We start from the raw sequence: 18,623 nt of genomic DNA, 5'->3' as shown, positions 1-18,623 counted from the left end.
GAATAGAAAGGTTGTAGTCATAGGGGATTCTATAATGAGGGGGAATAGATAGTGTCTTCTGCAGTCGCGACCGAGTGTCCAGGACAGTGTGTTGCCTGCCTGGTGCAAGGGTAAAGGATATCTCGGAGCAACCGGAAAGGAACCAGCCTTGGTCCAAACATGGACAAAAGAGCTGAATTCCAGAGGTGAGGCGAGAGTGACTGCCCTTGACATCAAGGCAGCATTTGACCGAGTGTGGCACCAAGGAGCCCTAGTAAAATTGAAGTCAATGGGAATCAGGGGGAAAACTCTCCAGTGGCTGGAGTCATACCTCGTACAAAGGAAGATGGTAGTGGTTGTTGGAGGCCAATCATCTCAGCCCCAGTCAATTGCTGCAGGAGTTCCTCAGGGCAGTGTCCTAGACCCAACCATCTTCAGCTGCTTCATCAATGACCTTCCCTCCATCATAAGGTCAGAAATGGGGATGTTCACTGATGATTGCACAGTGTTCAGTTCCATTCGCAACCCCTCAGATAATGAAGCAGTCCATGCCCGCATGCAGCAAGACCTGGACAACATCCAGGCTTGGGCTCATAAGTGGCAAGTAACATTCGCGTCAGACAACGACCATCTCCAACAAGAGAGAGTCGAACCACCTCCCCATGACATTCAACGGCATTACCATCGCCGAATCCCTCACCATCAATATCCTGGGGGCTCACCATTGACCAGAAACTTAACTGGACCAGCCACATAAATACTGTGGCTACAAGAGCAGGTCAGAGGCTGGGTATTCTGCGGCGAGTGACTCACCTCCTGACTCCCCAAAGCCTTTCCACCATCTACAAGGCACAAGTCAGGAGTGTGATGGAATACTCTCCACTTGCCTGGATGAGTGCAGCTCCAACAACACTCGAGGAGCTCGACACCATCCAGGACAAAGCTGCCCGCTTGATTGGCACCCCATCCACTAATTAGAGATAACATAATGGCAATAGAAAAAAGGGACATAAGTAACATTAAGATAGAAACAGAATCCATATGGATTAAGACAATGGATAAGAAGGGATCGATCACGTTAATAGGTGTATTGTACAGACCACCTAATAGTGGAAGGGAAGTGGAGGATGAAATATATAGACAAATCCATGTAATGAGTAAAAAACACTGAATAATAATTATGGGAGATTTCAACTACACCCAAATAAACTGGCAAAAGGAGGTAGGGAAAGGAGTAAAGGGAATTGAGTTTTTACAAAGTGTCGGGGACTCCTTTCTTACTCAGTATGTGAGAAGCCCAACAAAAGAGGAATCACTGCTAGATCTAGTAATGGGAAATGAGCCAGAACAGATAAGAGAAGCAAGCACAGGGGAACATCTAGGCAATAGCGATAACATAATAAGGTTTAAAATAATGATTGAGAAAGACGTAAGTAAGACAAAGAGCAAAGTAATAGATTGAAAAAAAGCTAATTTTAAGCTAATGGAACTGGGCCAGGTAAACTGGAAAAAAAATGCTGACAAAGAGATAGAACAGCAGTGGGAAATATTTAAAACGGTGATCAATAGCATTCAGGAGAAATATATTCCTCTAAAAAGCAAGAACTAGCCAATAATGAAACACCATCGATGAATAAAGAGATAAAGGTAAAATTGAAACCAAAGAAAAAGGCATACTCTAAGTACAAAGACAATAACGGAGAGGATGACAAAAGGGAATACATAAAGGTTAGGAAACAAGTCAAAAAACAATTAAGAAAGCAAAGAGGAACGATGAGATTAAATCATCAAGGAATGTAAAAAGAAACAATATAGTACTCTACAGACACATAAATAGCAAAAGAAAAATCAGAATAGGGATAGGGCCACTAAAGGATGCACAAGATAAATTCACTGGTAATGACAGCGAAACGGCAGAAATATTGAACATACTTTGCCTCCATATTTACCAGGGAGACTAACAAGGTGGATGGGACATTAAAAGATATTAAAAAATTTAAGATAGAAAGGGGAGGAGGGGGGAGGGGTGGGGAAAAGAGGAAAATAATTGATAAACTAATTAAACTTGGGGAGGATAAAACTCTGGTCTGGATGGATTGCATCCACGAATATTAAAAGAAGTTAGGTAGGAGATAGCAGAGACACTATTACATCTGTTTAAAAATTCATTAGAAAAGGAAATAGTGCCAGAGGGCTGGTGGACAGCTAATGTTATTCCTATATTTAAAAAGGAGCTAGAACAAGTCGAGGGAACTATAAACCAGTTAGCTTATCGTCAGTGGTAGGAAAGATAATGGAATCTTTACTCAAAGATGTAATAGAAAGACATCTAGAAAACAAAAATATAATAAAGAATAGTCAGCACAGGTTTCAGAAGGGAAGTCATGCTTGACCAACCTTATTGAATTCTTTGAACAGAAGGAGTAGACAAGGGTAATGTCGTAGATGTAATATATTTGGATTTTCAAAAGGCCTTCGATAAAGTACCGCATTGTAAAATCATGACTAAGGTCAGAGCACGTGGAGTCAGGGACAGGTAGCAGAATGGATAGCAAGTTGGCTACAAAACAGAAAACAGAAAGTAGGGGTTAAGGGTAGCTACTCAGACTGGCAAAAGGTGGGGAGTGGTGTTCCACAGGGATTGGTGCTGGGACCACTGTTGTTCACAATTTACACTAATGATTTAGATTTGGGAATCGGAAGTACAATTTCAAAATTTGCAGACAACAATAAATTGGGGGGGGGGGGGGGGGGGGGAGGGGGTCAGTGGTGTAATTAAATAGCTAGAAACTACTGCCAGGGATTAGCACATGTGCACTTGGACTCAAAGCATGCTGGGCCGCGCATGCACATTTTAGGTTACCAACTGCCCTCGCTGCCGTTAACTAAAAGTCCGGACCGGAGACCTAGTACCTGGTAGTCATAAGGTGGGAGGAGAGCAGAGCCCGGCGGAAGGGGTGAAGCAGGGCGGAAGGGAGAACATAAGTAGAGGGGAAGGGGGAGCAGAAGCAGCGTGGGAAGAAGGGAAAGAGGGAAGGGGAGCAGAAGCAGAGGGGAAGGGTGGGGAAAGGGGCAGCAGAAGCAGCGTAGGAGGAAGGGGGAGCAGAAGCAGGAGGCAAGGGGAGGAGCAGAAGCAGCAGCAGAGCGGGAAGCAGAAGCAGGGCAGCAGAAGGGAAAGGTATTTGCCAATTCAGTTTATGTGTATGTGAAAACCCCGCTTTATCTTCCTGCTGATAAATTTGTGGAGACGCTGGGATCTGGTTCTATTTATTGGAAGCAGAAGGAAAGGGAGAAGCAGTGGAGGGGAAGCAGAAGCAGCAGGGGAAGGGGGAGCCAAAAAGGTGCAGAGCACATATTATGGGGGGGCAAGAGAGAGAGCGTAGTCCGCAAACCCGTCCCCCACCCGCCCAGACCTGGATCACACTCTCCTCCTCCTCCTCCTCCTCCTCCTCCCCCCCCCCCCCCCCCCCCCCCGTTAGACCTGGATCATGCTCTCCTCCTCCCCCTGTTAGACCTGGATCACGCTCTGCTCCTCCCCCCGTTAGACCTGGATCACGCTCCCTTCCTCCCTCCGTTAGACCTGGATCACGCTCTGCTCCTCCCCCCGTTAGACCTGGATCATGCTCTCCTCCTCCCTCCGTTAGACCTGGATCACACTTATGAGCACGAATGGCAGCGAGTTGATGTCTCAGAAAGCCCAGCGCATGCACGGCGAGTAACGTCATTGGACGTAGTGTCATTCACTTTGTAACGTAAAATATGACCCCCCCCCCCCCTCCAACTTTCTACCTAACAAACCTGAAAACAATCCATGGCCCGCACACAATTTCCCATCAGTCACCGCAGCTCTATCCCAGAGCATTCAGTTTGACGGAGTGATTAGTGACGGTATGCATATATCTGGTTTTCAATCGACATGTGACATCCTCCTCCGCATGCGCCGGGCCATCCAATGACGTCACTCGCAGCGCATGCTAAAAAGTTACGGCTCCATGAGTGTATCACTTCCAATGACGTCACCCTCACCCGTTCTCATTGAATGAAATGCGCCTCACTAAACCAACCTTGCGACTCAAATTATGTGAAATAGTCAATGCTCTGGATTTGTCATGTTATATTTCATGCTGAAATCCCTCCTTGGCCTCACCTCTTCTTATCTGAAAATTGGTAGTGTCAGCGCCGTGCGCTCTCTGAAAATCGGTAGTGTCAGCATTGTCTTTCCTCTGAAATCAGTCGTGTTGGCACTGTGCCTTGTCTGAACTCTGTAGCATGCGTGACAATGATTGGATCAAATTACACATTCCAAAGGGTTGGATGAGTATTGTCCTCCCACATCTTGTCGGTGGCAATACCAGAATGTGCTGCTGCTATCATAGAGGTGGCAGTGGACACAGCCGTAGTTAATATTAGGGAAGAATGTATCAAAATGCAAGAGGACATTAATAAACTTGCAGAACGGGCATGTAATTGGCAAATGAATTTCAACATAGGTAAGTGTGAGGTGGCGTGTTTTGGTAGGAATAATAAGGAGGCCACATACTGCTTGGATAATAAGAATCTAAATGGAATAGAGGAGCAATTGGGTAGAGATACACAAATCACTAAAAGTAGCGACACTGGTTAATAAGGCCATAAAAAAGGCAAATCAAGCACAGGAGTTCATTTCTAGAGGGATAGAATTGAAAAGCAAAGAAGTCTTGTTAAACTTGTATAGAACCTTGGTTAGATCACACAAGAGTATTGTGCACAGTTCTGGTCCCCATATTATAGAAAGGATATAGAGGCATTGGAGAGGATGCAAAAAAGATTCACAAGGATGATACCAGAACTGAGAGGATATCCTCATCAGGAAAGGCTGAACAGGGTGGGAGTCTTTTCTCCAGAAAAAAGGCTGAGGCATTTCCACTTGTAGGGGGGGCCAAAATTAGAGGTCATAAAGATAAAATAGTCGCTAATAAATCCAATAGGAATTCAGGGAAAACTTCTTTACTCAGAGTGGTAAGAATGTGAAACGCGCTACCACAAGTAGTTGAAGCAAATAGCATGGATGCATTTAAGGGGAAGCTAGATAAGCACATGAGGGAACAGAAGGGCACCCGGATAGGGTTAGATGAAGCAGGGAGGGATGAGGCTCGTGTGGAGTATAAACGCAGGCACAGACCAGTTGGGCCGAACGGCCTGTTTTTGTGCTGTAGTTTCGATGTAACTGACACTGGAGTTGCAAGTGTGCAGAGGCCAAAAAAAATTAGCACTGAAATTGTGCATGCGAAAAGGTCTGGAAAACTTTGGGAAGTAAAGCCCACCTAAAGAATCTGTGTTCCTGGAGAAAAACGCAAGCCTAAAGCTCCTGAGAAATAGGCTGGCTGATGAGGTCAAATGCAGCAGCAATGCATAGCAAGAAAATATGCTAAAAAGGCAGAGGCGGTCAGGAAGTGAGGTTTACCACATGGAGATCTGCTAAAATGCTTGGGGGAGAGCAATGAGGTGGGGGAGAAGAGCTAACAGAGGAGATGGAATGGCTGCCAAAAAGAATCCCATCTGTCTGGTCCCCCAAAAGATTTGATTAGCTCCTTTTCTGGTTTTTGATTGAATGCTTTTTAGTGAACGTGAAATTTATGTGAACAATGATATACATAAAGCCAGACAGCTCACCCCCTAAAGACTCTTTACTATGCACTAGTGACACTGTTGCCCCATATCCTGTGAATGCATCCGACGTAAAACTTTTAATTACATTACTAGACAGTAAAATAAATCATTTTATTTGCAATTAGGTCCCCTTTTGAAAATAGAGAACTGTGAACAGAAATTGCAGAATGAATCTGTTTACAAGATAAATTGTGCGAGAATATTTGAAAATTGAATGACGTCGTATACCTACATCGTTTTAATTCCGTTTCTGAGGTACTGATATTAATATAACCAAAGGTCTTCACAGGATTTCCTGAAAGGAGATTGTAATTACTAATAGCTTAGTTTGAGAATAAGAAACACGTTGAAAATTTAAAAAAAGGCAGTCACTTTACAATATGTGCTCTTGTACTAGACAGTCTGATAGCCTCAAGACTAAAGCATATATTCTCAACCAGGAAGCCGGAGTTAGTATCCAATTCTCAACTAAACCACCCATTTTGGTGTTTCATTAGTGTAATGCTTTATCAGGTAGATGTGGGGTAAGGGAAAGGAAGGAAAGAAAGAAAATCTGTGAGGGTGTGGCCCATATTTGCAGTAGAATCAACCATTAAATGTAAGGACATAAAAATACCTGCAATACTTAAGGACTTATTTCCACAGGTAGATTTGAAATTAAATCTGCTTCTCCAGAATAAAGTGGATCCAATACTTGCTCAGTCAAATATCCCACCTGATTTTTAAATGTGGATCCTACACCAGAAGAGCATGGCTTGTACAGAAAAAATAGCTAATTTGAAAAAAAGAGAATCAAATGGGGGTGGGGGGTGGAAAAGGGAGTGAGAGATTGTAGATCACCAGGAGTTAAGGAACCAAATGGGACAAACTTGTGAATCTGAAGTGCAATCATACTGATGTTAACCTTGAACATCAATATTACCTTGGTTGTCTTTCCTGAACACAATATCCACATCTGACACATCTCCAAATGTGCGAAATCTTTCTTTAATTTCGCTTTCAGAAACTGTGTGATGTAATCCCCCAACAAATATACGCTTCAAACTTTTGGTTGTCTCCATTTTGTGGCTTGTTGCTTCAGTTTAATTGGAAAATGTCAGAAGAACCCTGTTACAAAAAAGGTCAAAAATATTTAAATGTACAATAATGCAAGAAAATTAAGCATCATGTATTCAGTTACACACAATTTTTATTGACAACTTTCACAGAAGAAAATTTATAAAGAGAATAAGCATATTAAACAAATAACTTCTGTTTGTTTCCACTATTTGAAAATATTCCAGTTTGTTTTGTCTTTTGTAATTTTAGGTCATGGAGTACAAAATAAATATTGTACAATAGGTAAAGAATTAAAAATATTTGCTTTCATACAAATGTACATTACAACCTCACTATCACTGCACTCAATTAAAGTAAGACTTAAAATGAATACTGTACTGAACTGCTTTCTGGTGACTCTTAGCTTATTTTCCCCATTGAGTCCTTATTATTTGTCCCATTCCTTCCTGCTTGCCAAATGAAAATGCAGAAAAACCTGAATAAACCAATAATATTAAAACTATTTGCAAAAGAAAGTGAAAATATTTCACATGCCCATCCTATAAAATCCCAGAGAGGCTGTCTGCCTCCACCCATACCCTTCAAATGCCCTAAATTTCAAGCGCTGATATTAGGAATGCCTGGAAAACCGATGCCTGGACACCAGAAAAATTTCCCGATGCTCTCATATCACAACAGTCACTCATTTTCAACTGAAAGATCTTGCATTTTACATAAAATAACTTTTCTTTTTATTGATGGACTAAAAAAAAATGCAGTGCCTCCTGGAGGTAGTACACACTGCAACCACGGTGGAAGGATTGGATGTTTAAGCTGTAAGTAAGGGGGTCTTGTTTGTCTTGCCCTGCTGTAACAGGGGATTGCTGTTTGATGTGGGAAAGCTCGGGATGGGAAAAGTTCCATTCCCCAGATCCAACATCCCTGACCTCAATGAGCACCAGGAAAAATTTTTGTTGTTGACATTTTCCCTGTTAAAAATATGAAAAGATTATGAAGCTAATCCCTCACTGATCACCCAAAACTCATCCTAGATATCTGTGGAATGTGATGTGAATAGAATGTGAACCACACAATTCAAATTTCAGCCGTTTTTTTCCCAGAGAATTGTGGTACAGAATTCCAGGCTGGTGCCCATGACTAAATCTCTGACATCCATGTGTAACTTGCAGCTGGCAACTACGAGAGTATCTGAATTATTCAGCACCCTTCGCAAGAGCAGCCAACTTGCATCCTCCTGGTATAGTGAGGACCATAAGCTACACGGTCAACTTTGCTTGCATATCAATGGTGTCTGCCCACCTGCATCTCATCTGCATTAGACAACACTTAGTACTGTGCACAGTTCTGGTCTCCATGTTATAAAAAGGATATTGAGGCACTAGAGACGGTGCAAAAAAAGATTTACAAGGATGGTAGCAGAACTGACAGGATATATTTATCAGGAAAGAGAAGGCTGAGGGGTGACCCAATTATGAAGGGGTTTGATTCGGTACACGGAGGGAAGATGTTTCCACCTGTGCGGGAGTTCAAAACTAGGGGTTTATAAATATAAGATAGTCACTAATAAATCTAATAAGAAATTCAGGAAAAACTTCTTTATCCAAAGAGTGGTAAGAACGTGGAACTGGCTACCACATGATGTAGCTGAGGTGAATAACATAGATGCATTTAAGGGAAAGCTAGATAAGCACACGAGGAAGAAAGGAACAGAAAGATATGTTGATAGGGTAAGATGAAGAGGGGTGGGAGGACACTTGTGTGGAGCACAGACACAAGCATAGACCTGTTGGGCCGAGTGGCCCGTTTCTGTGCTGTACATTCTATGTAATATCAGTAGCACAACTGTGATACCATGCACTGGAGCGCCTGGCATTTGTGTGCCAGAATGATTAGGTGAAGGTTTACCTCAAAGTCCTCAGAATGTGAATTGTTACTCTGAGCCATACTATCAACAACTTCCAGCACTTGTATAGTGCCTTTATTGTGGAAAAATGTCCCAAAATGCCTCTGAACAGAGGCTATGTGCTTATTCAAAGGGTGAGAGGTTTGTAGTTTTGTGAGGGCTTGCCAGTCTCCAATGCAGTCATACACTCCCTTTTATCCCCATGATATAAATCTAGATAGTTTTTGTATATGGTGGATCTGTTGTGGTGTTGCTCACAGAAATTTGGAATATATGTTGTTCGATAAAGGGAGGAGAACTGTATGGAAAATGTACTATTGTGGTGGTCTATTTTAGGCTTTGTTGAGAATAAAAGGAATAATGATGAAAAGAAAGAAATTAATGTAAAATAGAATAAATCACAAAAATTATATAGAAACTGAAATGAAGCAAATGTAATTAATGGATCAAATGGTATGTTCGAAGGATTTTATTTAATTGTGGAGGATTATGAATAAAGAGATTAGTAGTTCAAATAAATTATGAATATTTAAGAAAATAGAACATTAAAAACGTATATCTAATTTGTAATGTGTATACAACTTGCGTAGAATATCTTGTACCAGTTGATCTCCCATAGCATTGTACTCTGGGAGTCAAGGCCAAGTGTGGTCTTTTGGTAAAGTAATTAGTGTCCAGGAGATAACTGGACCAGAACACACAGATGTAATTCAGTTCCTATTTTATAATCATACATTCTGTCCTTAATATTAAATTCCAATGTCCAAATTTACAATGGAAAATGCCTATGTAAACCTGTCACACTGCAATTACATCCTTCTGCCAATAGTGGCACTCTTTTCTCATCCTTCCTCACCACAATCAGACCCATAAAACACCACACCCCATGTTCCCACACTCTAGGTAGGAGAGTAGCTGTGGTAAGTATTGGAGAAACAAAGCACATATTTAATAATGTATTTTTTCTGTGTTTACTATTCGAGAAAGCCTATGAGTTTTTTTCCTTTAAAGATCAACAAATTGAATTGAGAACTTTTCACTTAAGCAGAGCAGGCTAATTACATCACCTGTGTTAACTGTTTGTCTTGAGACATCACCTGTTATCTGATTGCAACACAGTCCCCACCACTTATACCTCCCATGCTTTTGACCGGGCAATTTCACATAACCATAGAAATCAATTCTAAGAATATTGAAATATTTCTTTAAATGTTTGCTATTGCTTATCTACCATCATACCCTTTAATCTAATTTCCCAATCTACCGTAGTGAGTTAGCTAAGGTAGATTGGGAAATTAGATTAAAGGGGATGACAGTAGATAAGCAATGGCAAATATTGAAAGAAATATTTCAATATTCTTTTCATAATCGTGGGTGACTTTAGTCTTCATATAGACAAATCAAAACGGCAAAGGTGGCCTGGAGGACGAGTTCATGGAATGCATTCAAGACAGTTTCCTAGAACAATACATCATGGAACCAACCAGGGAAGAAGCTATTTGTATTGTGTAATGAGACTGGGTGAATTAGTAATCTCACAGTAAAAGATCCTCTGGGGAAGTGTGATCATAATATGATAGAATTTCACATTGAGTTTGAGAGTGATGTACTTAAGTCACAAACTAGAGCCTTAAACTTAAATAAAGCCAATTACATAGGTATGAGCGGTGAGTTGGCTAAGGTAGATTATTTTTTATTCGTTCATGGGATGTGGGCATCGCTGGCGAGGCTGGCATTTATTGCCCATCCCTAATTGCCCTCGAGAAGGTGGTGGTGAGCCTCTTTCTTGAACCGCTGCAGTCCGTGTGGTAACGGTTCTCACACTGTGCTGTTAGGAAGGGAGTTCCAGGATTTTGACCCAGCGACAATGAAGGAACGGCGATATATTTCCAAGTCGGGATGGTGTGTGACTTGGAGGGGAACATGCAGGTGGTGTTGTTCCCATGTGCCTGCTGCTCTTGTCCTTCTAGGTGGTAGAGGTTGCGGGTTTGGGAGGTGCTGTCGAAGAAGCCTTGGCGAGTTGCTGCAGTGCATCCTGTGGATGGTACATACTGCAGCCACTGTGTGCCGGTGGTGAAGGGAGTGAATGTTTAGGGTGGTGGATGGGGTGCCAATCAAGCAGGCTGTTTATCTTGGATGGTGTCGAGCTTCTTGAGTGTTGTTGGAGCTGCACTCATCCAAGCAAGTGGAGAGTATTCCATCACACTCCTGACTTGTGCCTTGTAGATGATGAAAAGGCATTGGGGAGTCAGGAGGTGAGTCACTCGCCGCAGAATACCCAGCCTCTGACCTGCTCTCGTAGCCACAGTATTTATATGGCTGTTCCAGTTAAGTTTCTGGTCAATGGTGACCCCCAGGATGTTGATGGTGGGGGATTCGGCGAAGGTAATGCCGTTGAATGTCAAGGGGAGTTGGTTAGACTCTCTCTTGTTGGAGATGGTCATTGCCTGGCACTTGTCTGGTACGAACGTTACTTGCCACTTATGAGCCCAAGCCTGGATGTTGTCCAGGTCTTGCTGCATGCGGGCTTGGACTGCTTCATTATTTGAGGGGTTGCGAATGGAACTGAACACTGTGCAATCATCAGCAAACATCCCCATTTCTGACCTTATGATGGAGGGAAGGTCATTGATGAAGCAGCTGAAGATGGTTGGGCCAAGGACACTGCCCTGAGGAACTCCTGCAGCAATGCCCAGGGGCTGAGATGATTGGCCTCCAACAACCACTACCATCTTCCTTTGTGCCAGGTATGACTCCAGCCACTGGACAGTTTTCCCCCTGATTCCCATTGACTTCAATTTTACTGGGGCTCCTTGGTGCCACACTCGGTCAAATGCTGCCTTGATGTCAAGGGCAGTCACTCTCACCTCACCTCTGGAATTCAGCTCTTTTGTCCATGTTTGGACCAAAGCTGTAATGAGGTCTGGAGCCGAGTGGTCCTGGCGGAACCCAAACTGAGCATCGGTGAGCAGGTTATTGGTGAATAAGTGCCGCTTGATAGCACTGTCGACGACACCTTCCATCACTTTGCTGATGATTGAGAGTAAACTGATGGGGCGGTAATTGGCCGATTGGATTTGTCCTGCTTTTTGTGGACAGGACATACCTGGACATTTTTCCACATTGTCGGATAGATGCCAGTGTTGTCGCTGTACTGGAACAGCTTGGCTAGAGGCGCAGCCAGTTCTGGACCACAAGTCTTCAGCACCTCAGCTGGGATGTTGTCGGGGCCCATAGCCTTTGCTGTTTCCAGTGCACTCAGCTGTTTCTTGATATCACGTGGAGTGAATCGAATTGGCTGAAGACTGGCTTCTGTGATGGTGGGGATATCGGGAGGAGGCCGAGATGGATCATCCACTCGGGACTTCTGGCTGAAGGTGGTTGCAAACGCTTCAGCCTTGTCTTTTGCACTCACGTGCTGGACTCCGCCATCATCGAGGATGGGGATATTTGCAGAGCCTCCTCCTCCCGTTAGTTGTTTAATTGTCCACCACCATTCACGACTGGATGTGGCAGGACTGCAGAGCTTTGATCTGATCCGTTGGTTGTGGAATTGCTTAGCTCGGTCTATAGCATGTTGCTTCCGCTGTTTAGCATGCATGCAGTCCTGAGTTGTAGCTTCACCAGGTTGGCACCTCATTTTTAGGTACACCTGATGCTGCTCCTGGCATGCTCTTCTACACTCCTCATTGAACCAGGGTTGATCCCCTGGCTTGTTGGTAATGGTAGAGTGAGGAATATGCCGGGCCATAAGGTTACAGATTGTGCTGGAATACAATTCTGCTGCTGCTGATGGTCCACAGTGCCTCATGGATGCCCAGTTTTGAGCTGCTAGATCAGTTCTGAATCTATCCCATTTAGCACGGTGGTAGTGCCACACAACACGTTGGATGGTGCCCTCCGTGCGAAGACGGGACTTCGTCTCCACGAGGACTGTGCGGTGGTCACTCCTACCAATACTGTCATGGACAGATGGATATGTGACAGGCAGATTGGTGAGGACAAGGTCAAGTAAGTTTTTCCCTCGTGTTGGTTCGCTCACCACCTGTCGCAGGCCCAGTCTGGCAGCTATGTCCTTCAGGACTCGGCCAGCTCGGTCAGTAGTGGTGCTACAGAGCCACTCTTGGTGATGGACACTGAAGTCCCCCACCCAGAGTACATTCTGTGCCCTTGCTACCCTCAGTGCTTCCTCCAAGTGGTGCTCAACATGGAGCAGGACTGATTCATCAGCTGAGGGAGGACGGTCGGTGATAATCAGCAGGAGGTTTCCTTGCCCATGTTTGACCTGATGCCATGAGATTTCATGGGGTCCAGAGTCAATGTTGAGGACTCCCAGGGCCATTCCCTCCTGACTGTATATCACTGTACCGCCCCCTCTGGTGGGTCTGTTTTGCCGGTGGGACAGGACATACCCAGGGATGGTGATGGAAGAGTCCGGGACGTTTTTTTTTTATTCGTTCACGGGATGTGGGCGTCGCTGGCAAGGCCGGCATTTATTGCCCATCCCTAATTGCCCTTGAGAAGGTGGTGGTGAGCCGCCTTCTTGAACCGCTGCAGTCCGTGTGGTGACGGTTCTCCCACAGTGCTGTTAGGAAGGGAGTTCCAGGATTTTGACCCAGCGACAATGAAGGAACGGCGATATATTTCCAAGTTGGGATGGTGTGTGACTTGGAGGGGAACGTGCAGGTGGTGTTGTTCCCATGCGCCTGCTGCCCTTGTCCTTCTAGGTGGTAGAGGTCGCGGGTTTGGGAGGTGCTGTCGAAGAAGCCTTGGCGAGTTGCTGCAGTGCATCCTGTGGATGGTGCACACTGCAGCCACAGTGCGCCGGTGGTGAAGGGAGTGAATGTTTAGGGTGGTGGATGGGGTGCCAATCAAGCGGGCTGCTTTATCTTGGATGGTGACGAGCTTCTTGAGTGTTGTTGGAGCTGCACTCATCCAGGCAAGTGGAGAGTATTCCATCACACTCCTGACTTGTGCCTTGTAGATGGTGGAAAGGCTTTGGGGAGTCAGGAGGTGAGTCACTCGCCGCAGAATACCCAGCCTCTGACCTGCTCTCGTAGCCACAGTATTTATATGGCTGGTCCAGTTAAGTTTCTGGTCAATGGTGACCCCCAGGATGTTGATGGTGGGGGATTCGGCGATGGTAATGCCGTTGAATGTCAAGGGGAGGTGGTTAGACTCTCTCTTGTTGGAGATGGTCATTGCCTGGCACTTATCTGGCGCGAATGTTACTTGCCACTTATGAGCCCAAGCCTGGATGTTGTCCAGGTCTTGCTGCATGCGGGCTCGGACTGCTTCATTATCTGAGGGGTTGCGAATGGAACTGAACACTGTGCAGTCATCAGCGAACATCCCCATTTCTGACCTTATGATGGAGGGAAGGTCATTGATGAAGCAGCTGAAGATGGTTGGGCCGAGGACACTGCCCTGAGGAACTCCTGCAGCAATGCCCAGGGGCTGAGATGCTTGGCCTCCAACAACCACTACCATCTTCCTTTGTGCTAGGTATGACTCCAGCCACTGGAGAGTTTTCCCCCTGATTCCCATTGACTTCAATTTTACTGGGGCTCCTTGGTGCCACACTCGGTCAAATGCTGCCTTGATGTCAAGGGCAGTCACTCTCACCTCACCTCTGGAATTCAGCTCTTTTGTCCATGTTTGGACCAAGGCTGTAATGAGGTCTGGAGCCGAGTGGTCCTGGCGGAACCCAAACTGAGCATCCGTGAGCAGGTTATTGGTGAGTAAGTGCCGCTTGATAGCACTGTCGACGACACCTTCCATCACTTTGCTGATGATTGAGAGTAGACTGTGGGGCGGTAATTGGCCGGATTGGATTTGTCCTGCTTTTTGTGGACAGGACATACCTGGGCAATTTTCCACATTGTCGGGTGGATGCCAGTGTTGTAGCTGTACTGGAACAGCTTGGCTAGAGGCGCAGCTAGTTCTGGAGCACAAGTCTTCAGCACTACAGCTGGGATGTTGTCGGGGCCCATAGCCTTTGCTGTATCCAGTGCACTCAGCCGTTTCTTGATATCACGTGGAGTGAATCGAATTGGCCGAAGACTGGCTTCCGTGATGGTGGGGATATCGGGAGGAGGCTGAGATGGATTATCCACTCGGCACTTCTGGCTGAAGATGGCTGCAAACGCTTCAGCCTTGTCTTTCGCACTCACGTGCTGGACTCCGCCATCATTGAGAATGGGGATGTTTGCAGAGCCTCCTCCTCCCGTTAGTTGTTTAATTGTCCACCACCATTCACGACTGGATGTGGCAGGGCTGCAGAGCTTTGATCTGATCCGTTGGTTGTGGAATCGCTTAGCTCTGTCTATAGCATGTTGCTTCTGCTGTTTAGCATGCATGTAGTCCTGAGTTGTAGCTTCACCAGGTTGGCACCTCATTTTTAGGTACGCCTGGTGCTGCTCCTGGCATGCTCTTCTACACTCCTCATTGAACCAGGGTTGATCCCCTGGCTTGTTGGTAATGGTAGAGTGAGGAATATGCCGGGCCATGAGGTTACAGATTGTGCTGGAATACAATTCTGCTGCTGCTGATGGCCCACAGCGCCTCATGGATGCCCAGTTTTGAGCTGCCAGATCCATTCTGAATCTATCCCATTTAGCACGGTGGTAGTGCCACACATGTTGGATGGTGTCCTCAGTGCGAAGACGGGATTTCATCTCCACGAGGACTGTGCGGTGGTCACTCCTACCAATACTGTCATGGACAGATGCATTTGCGACAGGTCGATTGGTGAGGACGAGGTCAAGTAAGTTTTTCCCTCGTGTTGGTTCGCTCACCACCTGCCGCAGGCCCAGTCTAGCAGCTATGTCCTTCAGGACTCGGCCAGCTCGGTCAGTAGTGGTGCTACCGAGCCACTCTTGGTGATGGACATTGAAGTCCCCCACCCAGAGTACATTCTGTGCCCTTGCTACCCTCAGTGCTTCCTGCAAGTGGTGTTCAACATGGAGGAGGACTGATTCATCAGCTGAGGGAGGACGGTCGGTGGTAATCAGCAGGAGGTTTCCTTGCCCATGTTTGACCTGATGCCATGTGATTTCATGGGGTCCAGAGTCAATGTTGAGGACTCCCAGGGCCACTCCCTCCTGACTGTATATCACTGTACCGCCACCTCTGGTGGGTCTGTCCTGCCGGTGGGACAGGACATACCCATGGATGGTGATGGAAGAGTCTGGGACGTTGGCTGAAAGATATGATTCTGTGAGTATGGCTATGTCAGGCTGTTGCTTGACTAGTCTGTGGGACAGCTCTCCCAATTTTGGCACAAGTCCCCAGATGTTAGTAAGGAGGACCTTGCAGGGTCGACTGGGCTTGGTGTTTTGCCGTTGTCGTGTCCGGTGCCTAGTGGTCCGATGCCGGGTGGTCCGTCCGGTTTTATTCTTATTATGACTTTTCGTAGCAAGATTTTACAACTGAGTGGCTTGCTAGGCCATTTCAGAGGGCAATTAAGAATCAACCACATTGCTGTGGGTCTGGAGTCACATATAGGCCAGACCAGGTAAGGGCGGCAGGCTTCCTTCCCTAAAGGACATTAGTGAGCCAGATGGGTTTTTACGACAATCCGGTAGTTTCATGGCCATCATTACTGATACTAGTATTTTAATTCCAGATTTTTATTTAATTAATTGAATTTTTAATTAATTGAATTTAAATTCGCCAGCTGCCGTGGCGGGATTTGAACTCATGACTCTGGATTTTAGTCCAGGCCTCTGGATTACTAGCCCAGTAACATAACCACTATGCTACCGTACCCAAGGATGGCTGAAAGGTATGATTCTGTGAGTATGGGTGTGTCAGGCTGCTGCTTGACTAGTCTGTGGGACAGCTCTCCCAATTTTGGCACAAGTCCCCAGATGTTAGTGAGGAGGACTTTGCAGGGTCGACTCGTGTCGTGTCCGGTGCCTAGTGGTCTGATGCCGGGTGGTCCGTCCGGTTTTATTCTTATCATGACTTTTCGTAGCGAGATTTTACAACTGAGTGGCTTGTTCGGCCATTTCAGAGGGCAATTAAGAATCAACCACATTGCGAGATTGAGAAATTAGATTAAAGGGTATGACAATAGATAAGCAATGGCAAACATTTAACGAAATATTTAAATATTCTCAACGATTATATATTCCATTGAGAAATAAAAACTCCACAGGAAAAGTGATCCATGAGTGGCTAACTAAAAGAAGTTAAGGATAATATTAGATTAAAAGAAGAGGCCTATAACGTTGCCAAAAAGAGTAGTAAGCCTGAGGATTGGGAGAGTTTTAGAAACCAGAGGACGACCAAAAAATTGATAAAAAGGGAGAAAAATATGAAAGTAAACTAGCAAGAAATATTTTAAAAAATGTAAGAGCTTCTACAAGTATGTAGAAAGGAAAAGAGTAGCAAAAGTCCGGAGGCCAAGACAGGAGAAATTATAATGGGCAATAAGGAAATGGCAGAGACATTAAACAAATATTTTGTACCTGTCTTCACAGTAGAAGACACAAAAAGCATGCCAGAAATAGTGGGGAACCAAGGGGCTAATGAGAGTGAGGAACTTAAGTGGAGAAAAAGTACTGGAGAAACTAATGGGACTAAGAGCCGATAAATCCTGTGGACCTGATGGCCTACATCTGAGGGTTCTAAAAGAGGTGGCTGCAGTGATAGTGGATGCATTGGTTGTGATCTTCCAAAATTCCCTAGATTCTGGAACAGTCCCAGCGGATTGGAAGGTAGCAAATTTAGTACCACTATTCAAGAAAGGAGGGAAAGAGAAAACATGGAACTGCAGGCCAGTTAGCCTGAGATGAGTCATTGGAAAAATGCTGGAATCCATTATTAAGGCAGTGGTAACAGGGCACTTAGAAAATCACAATATGATTGGGCAGAGTGGACATGGTTTCATGAAAGGGAAATCACGTTTGATTAATTTATTAGAGTTTTTTGATGATGTAACTAGCGGGGTAGATAAAGGGGAATCAGTGGATGTAGTATATTTGGATTTCCAAAAGGCATTTGATGAGGTGCCACATAAAAGGTTGTTACACAAGATAAGGGCTCATGGGGTTGGGGGTAATTTATTAGCATGGATGGAGGATTGGTTACCGGACAGAAAACAGAGAGTAGGAATAAACGGGTCATTTTCAGGTTGGCAGGCTGTAACTAGTGGGGTGCTGCAAGGATCGGTGCTTGGGTCTCAATAATTTACAACTTATATTCAAGACTTAGATGAAGGGACAGAATGTAATGTATCCAAGTTTGCTGACGATAGAAAGCTAGGTGCGAAAGTAAGTTGTGAGGAGGATGCGAAAAGTCTGCAAAGGGATATAGACAGGTTAAGTGAGTGGGCAAGGTGGCAGATGGAGTATAATGTGGGGAAATGTGAGGTTATTCACTTTGGTGGGAAGAGTAGAAAAACAGAATATTTTTTAAATGGTGAGAAACTATTAAATGTTGGTGTTCAGAGAGATTTGGGTGTCCTCGTACAAGAAACATAAAAAGTTCGCATGCAGGCACAGCAAACAATTAGGAAGGCAAATGGCATGTTGGCCTTTATTGCAAGGGGGTTGGAGTACAAGAGTAAGGAAGTCTTACTACAATTGTACAGGGATTTGGTGAGGTCAATTTAATCAAACACTGAACCAGGGCAGAGAAACTACTTTACTGAAAATTTTCCTACCAGATCGGAACAAAACCCAGAGCTGGAATTAAAAGGTTTCTGAAAAACGCTTCAAGTTGAAATTGACACAGTAAAACCACACTAGCGAAAACTGACTGGCGGATTCAAATTGCTCTGTAACCCTCACTGATCCGATGCTCCAGCAACAGACGGCAGCAGAGACACATCATCAGTTTAGGAAAGAAACTAGTTCACTGGGACAGAGTCTGACTGATGGGAGGGACACAATACTGTACATTTAATTTAGCTTTGTAACCTTTTATACACTCCAAATCCTCTGGAGGTTATCTGGGGCTAATGTTGGTTTTACCGTTCAACACTTATAGCGTCCAAATTGTTTTCATAGATTACCCCTTAGTGCTG

At 44.8% G+C, this 18,623-nt stretch overlaps 1 protein-coding gene across 4 annotated transcripts in view; it reads right to left on the bottom strand.

The window, feature by feature from the left end:
* nol8 (nucleolar protein 8) overlaps positions 1 to 18,623 on the bottom strand; it is a 51,984-nt gene that overhangs the window by 30,238 nt on the left and 3,123 nt on the right. For 3 of the 4 annotated variants that reach the window (XM_067998624.1, XM_067998625.1, XM_067998623.1), the window contains exons 2-3: positions 6,551 to 6,735; positions 5,861 to 5,923 (exon numbers count right to left, since the gene is read on the bottom strand). In XM_067998624.1, the coding sequence (XP_067854725.1) occupies positions 5,861 to 5,923; positions 6,551 to 6,689 (202 nt within the window). In that variant the 5' untranslated portion in view covers positions 6,690 to 6,735. Of the gene's footprint in view, positions 1 to 5,860; positions 5,924 to 6,550; positions 6,736 to 18,623 lie in introns of those variants that run through there. The other variant, XM_067998626.1, reaches the window with a different exon arrangement.

This window comes from Heptranchias perlo, chromosome 17, assembly GCF_035084215.1.
Source record: "Heptranchias perlo isolate sHepPer1 chromosome 17, sHepPer1.hap1, whole genome shotgun sequence".
Classification (NCBI taxonomy): Eukaryota; Metazoa; Chordata; class Chondrichthyes; order Hexanchiformes; family Hexanchidae; genus Heptranchias; species Heptranchias perlo.
This window is presented reverse-complemented; position numbering and strand designations above follow the sequence as displayed.